This window comes from Hemiscyllium ocellatum, chromosome 7 (genome assembly GCF_020745735.1).
Source record: "Hemiscyllium ocellatum isolate sHemOce1 chromosome 7, sHemOce1.pat.X.cur, whole genome shotgun sequence".
NCBI lineage: Eukaryota > Metazoa > Chordata > Chondrichthyes > Orectolobiformes > Hemiscylliidae > Hemiscyllium > Hemiscyllium ocellatum.
In genome coordinates, this window is record NC_083407.1 from 17,578,425 (window position 1) to 17,600,049 (window position 21,625).

General features: G+C 42.4%; 1 protein-coding gene across 1 annotated transcript in view; it reads right to left on the bottom strand.

The window, feature by feature from the left end:
* The window catches only part of LOC132817324 (contactin-associated protein-like 5), a 1,293,865-nt gene that overhangs the window by 1,173,531 nt on the left and 98,709 nt on the right, over positions 1-21,625 (bottom strand). The window contains exon 2 of the mRNA XM_060827734.1: positions 7,491-7,601. Coding sequence (XP_060683717.1) covers positions 7,491-7,601 — 111 coding nt within the window. The remainder of the gene's footprint in view (positions 1-7,490; positions 7,602-21,625) is intronic.

Here is a 21,625-nt window from a genome sequence, read left to right on the forward strand (position 1 = left end):
TCAGAGGGTCGGTGCAGACTGGTTGGGCCGAAGGGCCTGTTTCCACATTGTAGGGAACCTAATCTAAATTTAATCTATCTCCTTCTGAACCTGTGCCAACTTTAAAGAGAGTTATATCTATCAGGATGTTGTTTAATCCGAACAGCATCTCCTATATCTACATCATGCACAATTAGGTTAGTACTTCCCAGTTTATTTCCACATACCTCCCCATATGATTGTAATAACCCTTTCAGGTCATTTCGATTTTCTTCTGCAAGGCAACTCAATAATATATCCCAATTTTTGACAGCTTCCTCATTGTCCAATTTGATTTGAGGAATATCCAGTTCAGAATCCTCTGAACTTGTTTCCTCCTTCTGTGCTGTAATCATAAACATCTTCTCCTCTTGCTTTCCTTCCCTATCAAAATACCTTTTGAGCATATTCACATGACACACTGTGAGACTTCTTCCTGTCTGGAGTCGTTATCATGTACTTCACCTCACTCAATTTCCTATCAATTTGATAAGGAACACTAAACCTTGCTTTTAGATTAGATTCCCTACAGTGTGGAAACAGGCCCTTCAGCCCAACCAGTCCACACAATGCTCCAAAGGGTAACCCACCTGGACCCATTTCTCTCTGACTAATGCACCTAACACTATGGGCAACTTATCATGGCCAATCCACCTAACCCACCCAATCTTGGACTGTGGGAGGAAACTGGAGCACCCAGAGGAAACCCACACAGATTTGGCGAGAATGTGCAAACTCCACGCAGTCAACAGAGGCCGGAATTGAACCTGGGACCCTGGTGGTAACCACTGAGCAACCGTGCCACCCCAAAGCATCCCACCCAGACCCACGCTATCCCTGCAACCCCACATTCCCCATGGCTACTTCACCTAGCCTTCACATCCCTGGACACTATGGGCAATTTAGCATGGCCAATCCAACTAACCCATCCACAGTGAGGAAACCCACGCAGATACAGAGTGACCTCCACACAGTCGCCCAAAGGTTGAATCGAACCCAGGTCCTTGGCTCTGTGAGGCAGCAGTGCAGACGACTGAGCCACCATGCCACACATCCACTGAGCCACCCATGGCTCCCCTGTTACCGAAAGTAACACCAGTACCTTATCCCCAGTTGCAAATTTGCAAAATTTCAATTATTTATCCGCTTCTTTTTCATTGTATGCTGCAATACTTTTAAATGCTATCTCACCAACTCTCCAGCTCTGTTTAATCATTCTCTAAAATTTGACACATAGCCCAAATGGATAGTCTCTGAATTCTGACTTATTAATTTTTCCTTAATTAATTGTAACGGTCCTCTTACTTCATGCCCAAAAATTAATTCAAATGGACTGAATTTGGTCGATTCATTTGGTGCATCTTTGATCACAAAAGGTATAAGTGAAACTCCCTTGTCCGAACCATCTGGATAATCCTGACCATAAGCCCACCACATGGTCTTTAGTGTTTGATGCCATCTCTCTAGCGCTCCCTGTGATTCTGGATAGTACACAGTACATTTGGTTGCTTTATTCCCAAGTTATCCATAAATCCTTGAATAGTTTAGATGTGAAGTTCGATCCTTGATCTGACAGGATCTCTATTAGTAGTGCATATCTAGTAAAACATTCAAGTAATTCTTCAACAACCCTTTTAGCTATGATGTTGCGGAATGGGATTGCCTCTGGAAATCTAGTCGACACATCCATTATTGTTAATAAATACATATTCCCACTTTTTGTTTTAGTAGGGAACCCACTCAATCAATTAAGACTCTTGTGAAAGATTCCTAAAATGCTGGAATAGGTATTAAAGGTGCAGGTTTTATTATTTTTCTGTGGTTTTCTGATTAGCTGACATGTGGACAGCGAAGAGGGTTACCTCAGATTACAACAGGATCTTGACCAGATTGGCCAATGGGCAGAGTAGTGGCAGATAGAGTTTAATTCAGATAAATGCGAGGTGCTGCATTTTGCGAAAGCAAATCGTAGCTGGACTTATACACTTAATGGTAAGATCCTACGGAGTGTTACTGAACAAAGAGACCTTGGAGTGCAGGTTCATAGCTCCTTGAAAGTGGAGTCACAGGTAAATAGGATAAAGAAGAAGGCATTTGGTATGCTTTCCTTTATTGGTCAGAGTATTGAGTGCAGGAGTTTGGAAGTTATGTTGCGGCTGTACAGGACATTGGTGAGGGTACTGTTGGAATATAGCGTGCAATTCTGGTCTCCTTCATATCAGAAAGATGTTGTGAAACTTGAAAGGGTTCAGAAAAGATTGACAAGGATGTTGCCAGGATTGGAGGATTTGAGCTACAGGGAGAGGCTAAACAGGCTGAGGCTGTTTTCCCTGGAGGTCGGAAGCTGAGGGGTGACCTTATAGAGGTTTACAAAATTATGAGGGGCATGGATAGGACAAATAGGCAAAGTCTTTTTCCCTGGGATTGGGGAGTCCATAACTAGAGGGCATAGGTTTAGAGTGAGAGGGGAAAGATATAAAAGAGACCTATGGGGCAACTTTTTCACACAGAGAGTGGGATGTGTATAGAATGAGCTGCTCGAGGAAATGGTGGAGATTGGTACAATTGCGACATTTAAGGGGCATTTGGATGGGTATATGAATAGGAAGGGTTTGAAGGGATATGGGCTGGGTGCTGGCAGGTGGAAATGTGTTGCTGGTTAAAGCACAGCAGGTTAGGCAGCATCCAAGGAATAGGAAATTCAACGTTTCGGCACAAGCCCTTCATCAGGAATGAGGAGAGTGTGCCAAGCAGGCTAAGATAAAAGGTAGGGAGGAGGGACTTGTGGGAGGGGCGATGGAGATGTGATAGGTGGAAGGAGGTCAAGGTGAGGGTGATAGGCCGGAGTGGGGTGGGGGCGGAGAGGTCAGGAAGAAGATTGCAGGTTAGGAGGGCAGTGCTGAGTTGAGGGAACCGACTGAGACAAGGTGGGGGGAGGGGAAATGAGGAAACTGGAGAAATCTGAGTTCATTCCTTGTGGTTGGAGGGTTCCCAGGTGGAAGATGAGGCGCTCCTCCTCCAGCCGTCGTGTTGTTATGTTCTGCTGGTGGAGGAGTCCAAGGACCTGCATGTCCTCGGTGGAGTGGGAGGGAGAGTTAAAGTGTTGAGCCACGGGGTGGTTGGGTTGGTTGGTCCGGGCGTCCCAGAGGTGTTCTCTGAAGCGTTCCGCAAGTAAGCGGCCCGTCTCCCCAATATAGAGGAGGCCACATCGGGTGCAGCGGATGCAATAATGATGTGTGTGGAGGTACAGGTGAACTTGTGGCGGATATGGAAGGAGGCTAGATTGGGTTGTGATATCTGGTCGGGATGAATGGGTTGGACCGAAGGGTCTGTTTGCATGCTGTACACCTCTATGACTCTATGTATGACACATCTGGCAAAATTCAACAACATCTTTACGTAGTCCAGGCCAATAAAAATGTCTTTGTATTTTAGTCTGTGGTTTCCTCACCCTTAAATAACCTCAAGTGATGGCTCATGCGCCACTTCCTTTTTATACCGCACTAGCAAAACAATTTGATGAATCTCTGCTCATTTCTCATGTGTTTGAATGTGTGACGGTCTCCATTTTCTCATTAAGACATCACTTGTTAAGTAATAACACACACGAATGCATTCACTTTCTTTCTCAGTAAATGCTTTTTGATATAAGACTTTCCTTAACCCTGTTTGAGAAAGATGTTTCATGACCCCTTTAAACCCTCTTAATTCGTCATTTCAGATTGGTCCTACTTTCCCGATATTCTTCCAAAGCTTTGTCTGGTTTCAGTTGTCTTAATGTTATGCATGCTTCCTTTTAATTCTCTTAGCTAATCTCACTATTTCACCTGTCATCCATGGTTCTAATCTTGTCATTTCTATCCCTCATTTTCACAGGGACATGTCTCTCCTGCACTCTAATCAAACTCTCTTTAAAAGCCTCCCATGTGGATTCACCCTCAAATGCTGCTCCCAATCCACATCCCCCGACTCTTGCCGAATTTTGTTATAGTTGGCCGTCCCCCAATTTAGCACTCTTCCTTTCAGACCACTCCTATCTTTGTCCATGAGTATTCCTTAACTTACAGAATTTTGATCACTATTCCCAAAGTAATCCCCAACTGAAACTTCAACCACCCGGCCAGGCTCATTTCCCAACACCAGGCCCATTATGGCCCCTTCCAGAGTTGGACTATTTACATACTGCTCCAGAAAGCTCTCTGGATGCTCCTTACAAATTCTGCTCCATCTAAACCTCTAACACTAAGTGAATCCCAGTCAATGTTGGGAAAATTAAAATCTCCCATCATTACTACCCTGTCGCTCTTTCATTTTTCCATAATCTGTTTACATATTTGTACCTCTATCTCACACTCGCAGTTGGGAGGTCTGTAGTACAGCTACAACATTGTTACCGCACCCTTCCTATTTCTAAGCTCTGCCCATATTGCCTCCCTGCTCAAGTGCTCCATCATGCCCTCCTTCAGTACAGCTGTGATATCCTCTCTGACCAGTAATGCAACTCCTCCAACCCTTGGCCCCCTCCATTCCACCTGAAGCATCTATATTCTGGGATATTTAGTTGCCCATCTTGCCCTTCCCTCAACCAACATCAGACTCCCAGGTACTAATTCAAGTCCTCAGTTCACCTGCCTAAACTACTACACTTCTCACATTAAAACAAATTCACCTCAGACCACCAGTCCCTTTGCGTTTATCATCTGCTCCCTGCTTACTCTTCCCCTTAGTCACACTGACTTCATTCTTCTCATTCCTGATGAAGGGCTTTTGCCCGAAACATCTATTTTCCTGCTCCTCGGATACTGCCTGACCTGCTGTTCTTTTCCAGCACCGCTCTAATCTTGATGCTGACTTCATTGTCTCGTTTCTTACAAACTTTAGTTACTACCTCCTTACTGTCCATTAACCTCCTCAGTTTGTTCCCAACCCCCTGACACATTAGTTTAAACCCTCTGCAACAGCGTTAGCAAAAGCACATCCAATGTCATTGGTTCCGGTCTGGCCCAGATGTATACTGCCCAATTTGTAATAGTCCCACCTCTCCCAGAACGTGTGACAAAGTCCCAAAAATCTGTAAACCCTCCCTCTTACACCATCTCTCAAATCACTCGTTCATTCTGCCTATACTTTCATATCCACTCTGACTAACTCGTGGCACTGGTAGCAATCCTGAGATTACTACCTCTGAGGTCCTACTTTTTAACTTGGCTCCTAACTCTCTAAATTCTGCTTGTGGGAGCTCATCCTATTTTTTTCCCTGTATCATTGATGCCTATGTGCACCACGACAGCTGGCTGTTCACCCTCCCCCTTTAGAATGCCCTGCAGCCAATCTTAGACATCCCTGACCTGTGCGCCTGGGAGGCAACATACCATTTGGGAGTCTTGTTTCCAACCATAGAACCGACTATCTACTCCCCTTACAACTGGATCCCCTATCACTATAGGCCTTCCACTCTTTTCCCGCTCTTCTATACAGCAGAGCCAGCCATGGTGCCATGAACCTAGCTTCTGCTGCCTTCCCCTGGTAAGCCATTTCCCCCAACAATATCCAAAAAAGGAATGCCTGTTTTGGAGGGAGATGATCTCAGGGGACACCTGCACTGCCTTCTTGCTCTTTCTCTGCCTTTTGGTCACCCATTCCCATTCTCCCACAGCAATCCTAATCTGTGGTGCGACCAATTTGCTAAACGTGTAATCCACAACCTCCTAATCATCACGGATGCTCCAAAATAAGTCTATTCACAGCTCTATAGCTGTCATGCGCTCTAACAAGAGCTGCAGCTGGACACACTTCCTGCATGTGAAGGAGTCAGGGACATTAGCCTCGTCCCTGAGCTCCCACATTGAGCAAGAGGAGCATAATTCGGGTGCCCAGAGACAGGTTAAGAGTCAATTACATCACTTTAGATCGGGAGTCGCACAGGATGGTAGATTCAGGGAATCTGATGGTTTTTTAAACAACAATTGACAGATGATTATACAGCTGCAGTTTGACTTTTTATTCCAAGTTTTTAAGAAATTCAAATTTCATCATCTACCATCGTGAGGTTTGAACACATGTCCTCAAAACATTAGTCTCACGTTTTGAAGAACTGGACCTTTAATATAATCACTACACCACCAACTCCCTGTTGATTGCCAACACCAGCCTTAAGGTATCATTTAATTTTGACCACTCGTGTATCCCAGATTAGTGGCCAATCTCAGTTGCCTGAGTGAATAACTCTGGCATTCTCTGTCACCAAATTAATTTCTCCCCTTAAGACATTCCATAAAGCATACCTCCTTGAGCAAGCTTTTGGTCCTCTGACCGAACATTTCTTTATGTGGTTGGGTGTGACGTTATGTTCTGATATGTTCTTGCAAAGCCCTGTGGGAGGTTTTAATTTACTAAGGTTCTAACTAAATAAAAGTTGCTGTACAGAATACATCTGTTAGAATTAATTTGAGCTTGAAACACAATGGCACATGCCCTCCGCAAGGATATTGTGGGACTACTTCCAGCACATGGACTGCAGCGGTTCAAGATGGCAGCTCACTACTGCCATTTCAAGAGCAACTAAGGACAGGCAATAAATGCTGGTTAGACAGCGACGCCCATTCTGGAACTTGACTCAAACGTAAACTGAAATTGCTGGAGAAACTCAGCAGGTCGGGCAGCAGCTGTGAAGAGAAGAAAGGGGCAACTTTCAAAGCCAGTGATCCTTTTTTCAGAATTTGAATCTTGAGTTCCATATCCAGTAATAGCAGAAAATCTGGAAGCACAGTTTGATAAACCCATCGCCGTCAACTATTAAACATTTACTTCACTGTGGATTCACAGTATGAAGGAACAATGCAAACGGAATTAATCAAGACACCGTCCATTTATACGACGTGTTTCATTTATGTGTTATCAGAAATTATCATTTTCAGATGCCAACATTTTTAAATGGCAATTCTGCATCAGTCCCCACCCCACCCACATCTCCTTCAGTCTCTTTCCCTCTATCCTCTTTCCCAATGTCATGAGAGCTCTGTCAATAAAAATATACATCAAACTGGAACACATACAAATGCTGTAGTTGGATGTACCACATGCAGTGAAACACTTCAAATTGGCTGAAAAGCTTGTCACTTGCTTGAAATAACCAATAAAAGATTTCAGTGTCATAACTTTTTGATGAACTGCACATCTACTATCAGTTTGAGAAAGCTTGATCTTGTTATATATCATTGTTAATCTAGGGCTATTGTACCCTGGGGAACAGACCATTGCCACAGCATTTGACAACACAGCATGATTGTAAATATAAGCACATGGGCATTCTGCAACATGATGTATGCCAGTCCATGCACTTCTCGGATAGCTATCTATTCACCTGTGAAAATAAAACCAACTTTTCTGTATTTTCCTTTGCATTTGTAATGCATGTACATACTGAAAATGAATAATTAGCTTGGTCATTAAAAGGAAAGCTCGTGTCTTACCATCCCTTCTGTTCAGCTTTGCAAAGCCAGGGTTGTGACTGCTAGATAGCACAGAGGAGGAAGAGAATGCTGACTGAGGCAAGTCAGACACAAGTTGATTGTCGCAATTATCTGTGAGATGAAAGAAAGAACATGCTTAAAATTACTGGGATGGTACAACACTGTATTGACACACAATCAATTCCAAATGGACACCACGCACATTTTCAAAACTTACCAGGTCCCCATTCGACAGTACTGTGCTGAAAAGGCTAATTTTTTTTTCCCCTTAAGTTACACTGCTGAAGATGGTTAGAAATCTAAAACAACACAGCGCGAATAAACCTGGTTAGCTATTACCATTAACATCAAAAAATGTACCAAGGTATTTTACTGGTGTATTTTCAAACAAAACGTGCCTCCAGTTCACAGAATGTGATATTGGAAATAGGTAATAAAAGTATCTGTTTTACTGAAATCTTAAAATGAGGAGAACAGAGTGCAAGCGAGGCAAGTGATTTTGGGATGGAATTCCAGTTCTGGATTATAACAGCTGTTCGTAGCGGAATGATTAAGATCAGCAATTTGTCAGAATTAGTGCACCACAAAGAAAAATATTGTATAAACCTAGCTGATGGCACTACTGGACAAGTCAGATCCCTGACTAAAATGTGGCTTGATAGATCATTTTCTTTAAGTTTTAGTTAATGTCGTTAAGTTCACAGTAACATAACCACACAAGGCTGCACAGTTTTCTTAACAACAGAACTCTATTGAACAAGGGATTTAAATTAAGCAAGGTATCTAGACATTGTATACAGTTCGAAAAAATTCTTAAGGCTGAAATTTACCAAAATTTGGCAAATATGTCATCTTTGGGGGGTACGTGGGAGAGTTAGTGAAGGGTATCAGTCAGTGAACTCTAGTGGTTTTCCTCACCCAATTCTACACTTCTCACATGGTGAAGTTTGCACTGTGTGCCATTCTCTGCCACCTTGAAGTTGGCAGGAACTTCAGTTGTACACCCCACAGGATCCTTAATTAATGCTCAATGATTCAAACACTGCAAGCCAGGAACAGCCCTTCATGGTTCCAGGAAGTGAAGTACCACACAGGAGATAGCACTCAGAGGATGATTGGCACCCCAGCATTGTTCACAGAGATCTGGAGGCGGTAGATTGGATGGCTGCCTTCTTTCTTCAGGGTCACCTCAGGGGTCAGAGCCACACCGCACAAAAACAGACCTCTCAGTCCAATTTGTCCAAGCTTCCCAAACTAAACTAGTCCCATTTGTCTACTTTTGGCCCATATCCCTCTAAACCTTTCCTATATGCTTACTTATCCAAATGTCTTTTAAATGTTGCAACTTTACTTGCATTTACCATTTCCTCTGGCAGTTCGTTCCACATACGAACTACCGTGTGTGTGAAAGAATTGTCGCTGGTGTTCCTTTTAAATCTTTCTCCTTTCACCTTAAAAATATGCCTGCCAGTGATGAACTCCCTCACCCCAAGGAAAAGACCTTTGCTATTTGCCTTATCTATGCTCCTCATGATGTTATAAAGTCACCCATCAACCTCTTACACTCAAGGAAAAAATGTCCCAATCTATCCAGCTTCTCTCTGTCCACAGCACTGCAGCCTTGTCTGAAGTTGGGTCACAGATCAACATAGTCTCCGTGGTCTAAAGGAAGGCACAGCAATGCAGGAATAAGACCAAAGCAATTCTCTGCTCTGTAACATCATCTTCTCCTTGAAACCTCTCACTCTCACCATCTCTGCTGCTGCAGCCCCCTCCCGCCAAGGTTTGTGGTCTACCATTTTCATCATTGCATGCAGCACCATCCATCACTCTGTCCCACCCCACTCCTTCAGACTACCAACCCTGCACATCTTATGCTCTTCGCACTCACTCACTCGGTACAGCTTGCCTCCTGAACAACCACACCCAATGACTATGTCACCCTCTTGCATTTCACCCGGTCTTTGCCTCATTCAGGAACAAACAGCTGACAATAGGGGACAGGGGGCTAAGAGGAGTGTGGTGGGGTGCCTAACAATTCTCTGCTCTCCCCTTTAAAGTGGAGAATTCTTATATTAGCCAGAGAGGACTGTGACTGCTCATGTGGTGACGTTGAGATATCACGTCTTGGCACCAAGTAAGAATCATTATAAAGTGCTGTGCCTCTCTCCCACCACAATGACTATCAATGTGTTCTTACCGTGCATAAGCTTGCACTCCCAACTTGCAACACATTCAGCCTCTTGTCCTTTGCAAGCATGAGTACCATCCACCATAGTCTCTGCCATAAAGAAAGCAGCCATCAAGACATCTTCTCCTCCGCCACAGAGAAATAATGACACAGACTCTCTCCTACATCCTCCATCAGTTCAGGTACTGACATCTCAGTGCATACTGCAGCACAATTAGAGTTGGGAGCAAGTAATAGTGAGTACATCACTGATATGGCTTGGCAGCTGGCCAGTGAGGAGACACCCTATTCATTCAAATGGACAATCAGTTTGGAACAGGAAGTGACTTCACCACAGAAAATAACATCACCACAGGAAATGACATCACCAACCCAAAGAAACCCAAACATATAAATAGAAAGTTGGAATTTTCAGCATTGCTTCGCCCGAGGCCCACTGAAGATGTTACCTAGTAGGGTAATGAAATGTCTGGAAATGAACCTTCCTGTTCAGCGAGCAAACCTACATCCAAAACCTCAACCTGCGCTACAAATCTTCTCAAAATTCGCTAAGAGTTTATCACAGTCACTCAGAAAAATGGATTGAAGTTTGGAGAAGTGCACCAACATCATCTTTATTGTGCTGGCTCTGATTTATGAACATCTGACTGTCTCCACGGAGACGTTGGTAGGTATGATGAATGGCCAGGTCTTACAAAATGCTCATTAGCTGCCAGATATGCATGCAGACCTGTTACTATTTCAAACTTGATGGTCAGTACCAATGGCAGGACACGAACCTCACTCTAGGTTCCTCTTTCTCACTCTCAGAGATAAACTAGTGCCAGAGGAGAAAACTCATCCGGGATTCTCAGGAGACTCCAGAAGTACCATGTTGCTCCAGTCTACTTTTGTTACCATGTTGATTTTTGTGATAATCAACACATAACTCTTTGTGATGTATCCAGTTTTGGGATCATGATAATAGTAGCTGTCAGTGCCCATCATGAACTTAATCACTTCCCTCAAGTGAGATTATTTCTCTGATTAAGTCTGTAAGGATATTGTTTAATAGCTAACACATCCACTACTATAAAATCAATACCACAGCTAGTTTTTCGTAGCCTATTCACTCAAATTAACTTAAAATCTGAAATAGCATGTGCAAGACACTTTGATAATCTTCTAGCACATTCCAGTTAATCCAATCTGATTTCTGGTGGATCGACTTTTGGATTTTAAAATTTGAATTCATTTTCTAACTGCAGAGATACTTTCACTTCATTCACAATTACTTTTACTATCATAAATGAATATTGTTAAAATGTCAGCAACATACAGCACTGGTGACCTCTGGCCTTTTCAGTAGACATTGTGGATAGGGAAAAATACATTGTCTATTTATCCTATCCATGCCCCTCATGATTTTATAAACCTCTATAAGGTCATCCCTCAGCCTCTGATGCTTTTGTTGCAATCAACTTGAATGCTCTAGTCAAATAAATATCTATCAACCTATGTGTTATACTTTGTTATCAACTCCAAAGCAGAGAGGCCTGTATTCTGAAGACAGATCCATAATATCACAGCATATGATGTTTTGGTAAAAATGTTGCTGCTTCACCTGCAGTTACACTTGGAGCAATGGAATCAATGTAATGTCTTCAGTCAATAATGTGCATGTCGCATACTCAACATGAGCAAGCTCAGAGCCCAGATTACATTGGCAGGTCTGTGAAGTTGTGGTTGTGCAAATATTTTGCGTTGTTGACAGACGTCAAGTCATGTCACTCAACAAGAACACAACTCTGGCTGGTATACATCATGTCATCTAAAACATGGAAAACCAAAAGGAATATGGCTATGTTTTGACATTTTCAACTGAACCTATAGCCTCAATAGCTTGATAGGGGTCAAGCACTATAGATTGCTGCTCCACCTTTTGTGAAGTGTTTTCATCTATGAACAGCCTCATTCCAATTTGGAAACTGTTTCCCTTGTTCTGGAACTGACCTTGCCAGAAGAAATTGTTCCTGTCCACCTTATCAAATGCTTTAATCATTCAAATTGATCAACTTTTATTCAGTATTCAAGAGAATACCATCTAGTTTTGAAACCAAAGAGAGTGGAAAGGTAGGTGTTTTTGACTTTAAAAATTCAATGGATTAAACAGCTACAACCCCATCCCTGCTCTCGATGTTTCACCTGTCCCCAGTTATCAAAAGGTCTCTTGCCAACTCCCCTAAAACAAACATACCACTATCACAGGTCTCTTGGACCCTCCCTGAGATCCTTTCACTACCCCCACCATCCCACCCATGTTAACCTCATCTGTTATTGGTCTCCTATTCTCTCTCCTAAATGTTCCTCACCACCTTACTCCCACAGGAACAGTGACAATATTTGCAAGGCAGGACAGCAAGAGACTTGGAAGGGAATTTGCAGATGGTGATACCCCAAAGTATCTACTGCCCTTGACCCTCTTGATGGCAATGTTCGTGGGTTTGGAAAGTGCTGTCCAAAGAGCATTGGTGAATTTCTGTCGCGCATCTTGCAGACAATACACACTGATACTGAGTGTAGGTGGTTCAAGGAGTAGATTCTTGAGGATATGGGGCCAATCAAGTGTGTCCTGGATTGTGTCAGGCTTGGAGTTGTTGCAGCTGCACTCACTCACGCCAGTAGGAAATGTTTCATCACATTCCTGATTTGTGACTTATTGATGGAGAACAGGCTTTGTGGAATCAGGAGATGAGTTACTCGCTGGTGGATTCCTGGCCTCTGACCTGCTCTTGCAGCCACAGATATCATCCAAAAGTCCACTCAGTTGATTCTTTGCCCGGCCACCCCAATGTGAATTGTCTGAATTACTTACATTTCCACTAGACTCACCTCTTCAGCCTCAGATTATCCTCCCTCCTGCATTCTGCCTCACAGGAAAGGTAGCAATGATGAGGAGGTGCTGGTTTTGAACTCGGGTGGACAAGGTCAGAAATCAATGAAACCAGGTTATAGTCCAACAGGTTTATTTGACATCAAAAGTGTTTGAAAAGCGGGTCCTTTGTCACTTGACAAAGGAGCAGAACTTTGAGAGCTTGCGATTTCAAATAAACCTGCTGGATTATAATCTGGTGTTGCATGACTTCTGACAGAAGAGATAACCACAGTAGCTGCTGTCCCCATATCTCAGTGAAACCGTCCACTTGTTCTTTTTCAGTTCAAATTTTAGAGACTGAAAGTCTGCCCACTGTCCGGCCAAACTGCTCTTGCCTTGATGTTCAAATGTAAGTGACAGCATATAAAAATTTGTACAACATCCCCAGGGCAACCTGCACCAGTGGTAACCAAGCTACACAGGCTTGGTGTTGTAGTGACTATTACAAGGTCAGGTACATGGATCTCATTGAGTATGAGTTCCCTGTTTGAGGCTTTTAACCTAATCAGGGAGTCCTGGCTGACAGATATAAACAGAAGTAACCGTTCACTCAAAGCTGGCTCTGAAGAATCCAGACTAGTGTCAAGTACTATGCGCAGATAAATAAAGGGTGACTTGGTGACAGAATACTGGAATTATTTCAGGTGTCATGTAGAAATCAAGGCAAGCAGATGCCACTCTTCATTTCTCCACTCTTGAATTAAAGAAACAGTCAGAAAGTATATTCATCATAATTGTATCAAACCTTGCATACATAAAACTACATGCTCATGGGCAGATGCAGGATGACAAACATAGGCAGACACACAAAGTAATAGATGATTTCTGAAGAAAGGCTTATGTCCGAAACATTGATTCTCCTGCTCCTCGGATGCTGCCTGGCCTACTGCGCTTTTCCAGCACCACACTTTTCAACACAAAGTAATAGATCAGATGGAAGTAATGAGCTATGATTGATATAATATCTGTGGTCAAAAAACATAGTACAAGACAGAATATATTCATCTGACCTTGTGCACCACTTCTTAATAGTAACTGATTATTTTAGAGGTTTTTTTCAGAAAATACACTTTTGGTATTCAACAGAAAGTTTAAAGTAAGTGGTGGACTTTCACTATCTGAAGCAAGGAAAGGAAGGTCAAGGTTTTGAGATGAGACTACACCTCAAGTAGCATACAGGGTGTTGATCTGTGTGAAGAATTATAAAGTTAACTTGTGGAGAAAATTTAGGTGCTGTTGTACATGAACTATATAGAGTTAACATGTAGGTTCAACAAGCAATCAAAAATGCAAGTGGCATATTGGCTTATGTTGCCAACTGGTTACAATGTGACAGTGTTGTTATAATTACATGAGAGTTTGCCAAAACTAAACTTGGAAATACGTACTTGGAAATATGAGAGAATACACTTCCCTCAAAGGGAGTGTCACAAAGGTTCACTTGATAGATTTGTGGCATAAGAGGGTTACAATCTTTGGGAAGAAATTGAATAAAATGAGCCAATAATTCTTTGTAATTTAGAATAAAGAGTTATCTTATTTAAAATCTGATTGAAGATTTGTAGCTCGGGTATCCGTTGTTGTGGTTCTGCTCGCCGAGCTGGAAGTTTTTGCTGCAAACGTTTCGTTCCCTGGCTAGGGAACATCATCAGTGCTGTTGGAGCCTCGTGTGAAGTGCTGCTTTGATGTTTCTTCCGGTATTTATATTGGTTTGTTCTTGCCGCTTCCGGGTGTCAGTTTCAGCTGCAGTGATTTGTATGTGGGGTCCAGGTCGATGTGTCTGTTGATGGATGTTCTTGCCATTTCCGGGTGTCAGTTTCAGCTGTAGTGGTTTGTATATGGTGTCCAGGTCAATGTGTCTGTTGATGGAGTTTGGGGATGAATGCCATGCTTCTAGGAATTCTCTGGCTGTTCTCTGTCTGGCTTGTCCTATGATAGTGGTGTTTTCCCAGTCAAATTCATGTTGCTGGTTGTCTGAGTGTATGGCTACTAGAGATAGCTGGTCGTGTCGTTTTGTGGCTAGCTGATGTTCATGGATGCGGATTGTTAGCTGTCTTCCTGTTTGTCCTATATAGTGTTTTGTGCAGTCCTTGCATGGTATTTTGTAAACTACGTTAGTTTGGCTCATGCTGGGTATTGGGTCCTTTGTTCTAGTGAGTTGTTGTCTGAGCGTGGATGTTGGCTTGTGTGCTGTTATGAGTCCTAAGGGTCGCAGTAGTCTGGCAGTAGTTTACAAAATCTCTAGTAGCCATACACTCAGACAACCAGCAATATGAATTTGACTGGGAAAACACCACTATCATAGGACAAGCCAGACAGAGAACAGCCAGAGAATTCCTAGAAGCATGGCATTCATCCCCAAACTCCATCAACAGACACATTGACCTGGACACCATATACAAACCACTACAGCTGAAACTGACACCCGGAAACGGCAAGAACATCCATCAACAGACATATCGACCTGGACCCCACATTCAAATCACTGCAGCTGAAACTGACACCCGGAAGCGGCAAGAACAAACCAATATAAATACCGGAAGAAACACCAAAGCAGCGCTTCACACGAGGCTCCAACAGCACTGATGATGTTCCCTAGCCAGGGAACGAAACGTTTGCAGCAAAAACTTCCAGCTCGGCGAGCAGAACCACAACAGTTATCTTATTGAAACCTATATGAATCTGGGAGGGTTTCGACAAGGTTAATGTTGAGAGGTTGTTTAACCTGAACTGGAACAGCCAGAATTGCATCAAAGTCTCATGAGGAAGGCTTTGCCATTTCGGACGAATGGCAAAGCCTTCACTATTCTCGACCTCAGACAGCTACAAGTGGACGTTCAGGTATTAATACATTCAAGATCAAGATCAATAGGTTTGTGACCACTAAGGCAATCGATGGGCAGGGAAAGATAAACCGTAGCTCACAGAATCTTAGAACTGGTACTGAACTGAGGCCATTCAGCTTGAGATGTCTATGTTGCTACTCTAAATAAGCAATTCACTGTATAATATTCTCCTAACTCTCCCCCTGCACATCCTTCCTTTCCAGATAACTCAAATTCCCTCTTGAATATGATGACAATAGGGGAAAATGCTAAGAGGTAGGTGAGGTAGCAGTAGATGCTGCAGGCAGTGAAGGAAACAAATGGTATGTTGGCTCACATGGCAAGAGGGTTCATTGACAAGAGTTAGGTATGTCTTGCTGCAATTGTACAGGGCTTTGTGATACCACACATAGAGTATTGTGTGTAGCTTCGGTCTCCTTTTCAAAGGAATGACGCTCTAGATATGAAGGGAATGCAAGTAAGATTTACCAAAAACTGATTCCTGGGATTACGGGACAGAAAGGGGAGCAGTTGGCCTAGTGATATTATCACAGGCTGTTAATCAAGAAACCCATGATAATGTTCTTGGGACCTGGGTTCAAACTTGGCAGATCTTGGGCTTTAAATTCAAATAACAATTTGAAATTACAAGTTTAATGATGTCAAAAATCACAAGACCAGGTTATAGGCCAACTGGTTTATTTGGAAGGACTAGCTTTTGGAGTGTCACTCCTTCAGCAGCTAGCTCTGGAAGAGAATCATAAGACACAGAGTTTATAGCAAAACATTACACGGTCATGCAACTGAAAATGATATATTGAAAAAGCCTAGATTGCTGTTAAGTCTTTCATCTTTTAGAATGGGTTGAATGTTTCAGCTCATTAATATGTAAATTCCAGAACTTGTTTTAAGTCACATTGATGTTCCAGAATTCAATATGCAATTGGCCTACTGTTGCTATTTCTGATGAATGCCTACACTGGGTTAAGTTAAAGATTAGTCTTGGCCTCATTAAATGGGAGAAAAGTCTTGAGGGGCCATTTGTTTCAAGTTATGTTTCAGAGGTAGTCCCTTTTGTTCCTGATCCACACACAAGACATTTCACCTGTTTTTTTTTCATTTTTAAGCATTGATGGACTCCTTGTGTATAGGCTCCCATCTATCTGTCTTTATTCCTTTTCACTGATGTTTATGAGTACATTGTATAATTGGTTACAGTATCTCATCCAAGCAGGAATCATAATTTCAAATCCCTTAAGTTACAACAGAAGTCAAATCTGGTTATTTGTAGCTGAAAATGTGTTGCTGGAAAAGCGCAGCAGGTCAGACAGCATCCAAGGAGCATTCCTGAAGAAGGGCTCATGCCCGAAACGTCGATTCTCCTGCTCCTTGGATGCTGCCTGACCTGCTGCACTTTTCCAGCAACACATTTTCAGCTCTGATCTCCAGCATCTGCAGTCCCCACTTTCTCCTCTGGTTATTTGTAGGCTAGCTAACACCAAAAGAAACAGCCTGAGCTGTTGGAGTGTCATAAAAGCAATGTGCAAAGTCATAAAAAAGAACATACACAGAGATCAAAGTTGTTTGCTCACCACAGTGCCCAATAATAGGAGTTTCCTGCACCTTAGGAGTTTTAGCTTTATAAGTCCCAAGTGATCAAACTGTACCATGGCTGTGTTTGATTTGTAAAGTATGTTGACACAGGATTATATTCCCTCTGGTAGGAACCTTGCAAATATGTTTCACGTTTATGCTCTAAAAGCTGTTATTTTAATTTCAATTATTATTCCAATTCCCTTTTAAACATTGCCAAGCTGCTTCACAAAAACAAAGCTCAAATTTCTCTCTGATTAATTTGAAGTGCTGAACCCTCTGCTTACTGACATTCATACCTGGGCAAACACTTGCTCTCTACTTACTCTGTCAAAACCCTAATTTTCAAAATCTCAATTAAGTCCCTTCTTAAATGCCTCTGCTCTCAGGGAACACAGCTCCCAGCTTTCATGTCACTTCTGAAATGTGACATTCTTCGTTGGATACAATATTCTTGCATAAGCCTAACCTGTAAGGGTTTAGCATAATTTACTTGCTTTTATGTTTCTTCATTATTTGTAAAGCCAAGTAAACTATATGCTATCCCAAATAAGCCAGCAGATTGCTCCAATTGTTACTACAACGGCCCAAAGTAACAGTGTTAATGGGACAGTCAAATGATCTTCCAACATCCAATCAATTCTTCTGCGCAATTTACTTTTTTTCCCCAGTAGTTTATCCACATCCCTGCCTTTTTATAGTTATCATTAATACTCGATTCAATATGCAACTCATTACATTCATTCAAGTTGAAGGTCATTTGCCAATCATCCCTCCAAGCTTTATAAAGTCTTTTTGAATATAATTACCTCTTCAACTCTATTAGCTCTCCCATACACTTTTGAATTATCTGGAAATTTTGGCATTCTATTTGATATTCGTGCACACAGGTCATTAGTGATTGAAATATGGGCACAGGTTTGTTCTCTCCATTATTGTACAACTACCACGCTCCACTTGAATGATCCCTGTGGTAGTCTTTCTGTTTTTCCTTTCCAGACCCAATTCTGTCAAATTTGCTATGTCTCTCACTTTACATCTGGCCAGTAATTGGTCTCATATGGTGGAATTTCATCTGTAGCTTTTGAACATCTAAATAAGCACTGTCATGTGTATTTCCTGGTATGCACTGTAGTTGAGACACTATAGTGAAGAAAAATGCTTCTTATACTTCCATGCTAACCTAAAACTCCAGATGTTTATTCCTTTTATTTCTCTACAAATCTCATGATTAATGCAGAAATAATGCTCCGGTGAGGTGTCGGCAGCTCTCCATGTATCTTGCGGAAGACCACACGCAGTATATATGACCACAGAATTGGTCTTTGTCACTAAAGGCTTCACTGCTTGCAGTACTGCTCACCATTCTCTGGTCATCACTGTGGCCTTGAACTGTTGGCTTCTGGCTTCATCCAAGAATTAGCAGTGGATCATCTCAAAACCAGCTGCACCACCAGGAGAGGGGATGACCCAGCAGTATTATTGTCGAACTAATAATCAAGAGACCCAGATCACGTACTGGGGACCAGGGTACAAATCCCACCATAGTGGATAGTGGAATTTGAATTCAATAAAAAGTCTGGAATTCAGGTTCTAATGATGACTATGGAACCAACTCTCAAGAAAAACCCATCTGGTTCATGAATGTCCTTGAGGGAAGAAAACTACCATCCTTACTTGGCCTGGCCTACATGTGACTCCAGACCCACACAATGTGGCTGGCCCTTAACTGCTCTCTGGGCAACTGAGATTGGCAATAAATGCCAGCCTAGCCAGTGGCACCCTTATTCCATGAGTGAAAAAAAATGCACCACTGCATCCAGATGGTGAATGATGCCTTCCTTGACTGAGTTGGTCATCACTTTCATTTGACAATGGATATTGCCTCATGAAGACTGAGGACTTCAGGTTTCACCTCTATTACAGCATTCCCCAAGTTGCAAGGCAGCATCGGATTAAAGCCATCATCCAGTATCTATCTACAAGGATACTTAGAATGAGTGGATGGATTGTTTCCTATGATCTGTGAGCAGAATGGCAGCTTTTAACGTGAGTGTGGTCAGCTTCTGATTAGCTGCCTTCACTTCTTTAATCGCTGACAGTCCTGGCTTGGTCAGATCTTCAACTGAACCCTCAAAGTGCATATCCTACAGAACTAGAGGCATCCTTTGATGATAAGGCTATAAGTCCCTCGACTGGACAGAGAGGTGATAGAATGAATACTACTTTCTGAGCAAACTATGTATGCACACAGGTAGGCCACTCACCCCATCAAATCTGCTCCACCATCCAATGGGTTCATGGCTGACCTGATAATTCTCAACTGCACATGCCGTCCCCTTTAAACTCTTACTGATCAACTTAGCCTTGAACATACTTAACGTGTTAATCTCTACAGCCCTCTGCAGGAAAGAAACCTGATTCACTACCTTTAGAGAGTCAAAGTTCATCATCTCAGTCCTAAATGGGTGACCTTTTACTCAGAGATTATGCTCTCTGGTCCTCACCTCTCTCATTAGGAAAATTAACCTCTCTACATCTGCCCTGTCAGGCCTCCGAAGAATCTGACATGTTTCATTACTGAATCCTCTCATTCTTCTCAACTCCAATAAGTGGAAGCACAAACTACTTAACCGTTCCTCTGAAGAAAGTCCCTCCAGATCTAGAAGTAGCCTTCTCTGCCACTGTCAGTATAGCTTTCTTCAAGTAAAGGGGGTCAAAGCTGTTCACAGTATTTCAGCCGTGATCTGACCAGTGCCTTGTGTTGTTTTAGCAAAGCTTGCACATTTTTCAAATGAATTTCCTTTGAAATAAAAGCCTGCCCTTTGCTATTACGTGCTGAACTCACCTGATAGCTTCCTGTAACTCACATGCTAGGACCCACTGGCACATAATCTCAATTTCCCCACAATATATTTCATCTGAAAAGTTTTGGTCTGCTCACTTAACCAATCTACATCCCCCTGTGCATACTTTATAATCCCTCATTACTAGCCCATTTGGTGAAAGCACATACACTTTCCTTATTTAAGCCATTAAAATGTGTTTTGTAAATAATTATGACACCTATTCTAATCCTTATCACACTTCACTATTTACAGTTTTCTATCTTTATCCTAACCTTCAATTATTTAATCTATCCTCTATCCAAACCAATATATTACCTACAGCACCATAGGCTCTTATCTCCTGAATAGCCTTAAATCTAAGCCATAGTGAGTATCTTTAGGAAAGACAAATCTATTATGTCTACTGGCTCCCCTTTATCCATCCAGGTAGTTACTCTCTCAAATATAACCCGAGGGCACAGCCTTAGAGTAAAGAGAAAACATTTTAGAATGGAGATAAGGAGAAACTTCTTCAGCCAGACAGTGGTGACTTGACAGAATTCATTGCCTTACAAGGTTGTGGAGGCCAGGTCATTGAGTTTATTTAAGACTGAGATAGATAGGCTCTTTATTGTCAAAGGGATTAAGGGTTACAAGGAGAAAGCAGTAGAATGGGGTTGAGAAACTCATCAGCTATGATTGAATGGCGGAGCAAACTCAATGGGCTGAATGGCCTAATTTCTCATCCTATGGTCTTATAATTCTAATACATGTGTCAGATATTAGCAAAATTTGCATATTTTAAAGGGGCAGGACAGTGCCTCAGCGCCAGGGACTCTGGCTCAATTCTAGCTTTGGGCAACTGTCTGTGTGGAGTTTGCACGTTCACCCCATGTCTGCAGGGGCTTCCTCTGGGTGCTCCATAGTCCAAAAATGTGCAGGTTAGGTGGTTTGGCCATGCTAAATTGTCCCACAGTGTTCAGGTATGTGTAGGTTGGGTGCATTAGCCAGGGGTTAAATATAAAGGTATGGGACTAGGTGGGTTACTCTTTGGAGGATCGGTGTGGACTTGTTGGGCCGAAGGGCCCGTTTCCACACTGTAGGGATTCTATTCTATACGCTAAATTGCCCGCAGTGTTAAGTGAAGGGGTAAATGTAGGGGAATGGGTCTGGGTGGGTTGCGCTTCGGCGGGTCGGTGTGGACTTGTTGGGCCGAAGGGCCTGCTTCCACACTGTAAGTAATCTAATCTAACCTAATCTAATCTAATCTAATCCTCTTCATGAAACTGCGCTGATGCTGCTTGATTTTATTATGTATTTTAAAATGCACTGCTGTTACATTCCTTATAATTGACTAATATTTCCTGAGTCATAAGTATTAAGCCTACGAGCCTACAGTACCTGTTTTTTGGCTTGCCTTCCTTTTAGACTAAAGCCATGACATTGGCAATTTTCCAATCCTCTGTGACTTTTCTAGAATCTAAGAATTCTTGTAATTCTTGCTTTCAATGTGTTGATGAAGATCTCCGATGAAACCCATCACATCTAGGGGACTTATCAATTACTCCCTGTTGGTATTCCATGCACTTTCACTCTAGTGATAGTTATTGCATTAGTTCCTACCCTCTTAGAGACACTTGGCTATTTAGTCAGACTGCTGAAGGTGCATTTGCAGTTGCTGGTCTTGTGCTGCGTTCCAGCACCTTCCTGGAAACGCTGTAATCATTGTCACACTTGGCTACACTTTCCATTACATGGCCCTGCAAAGTAGTATGGGCCTAAAG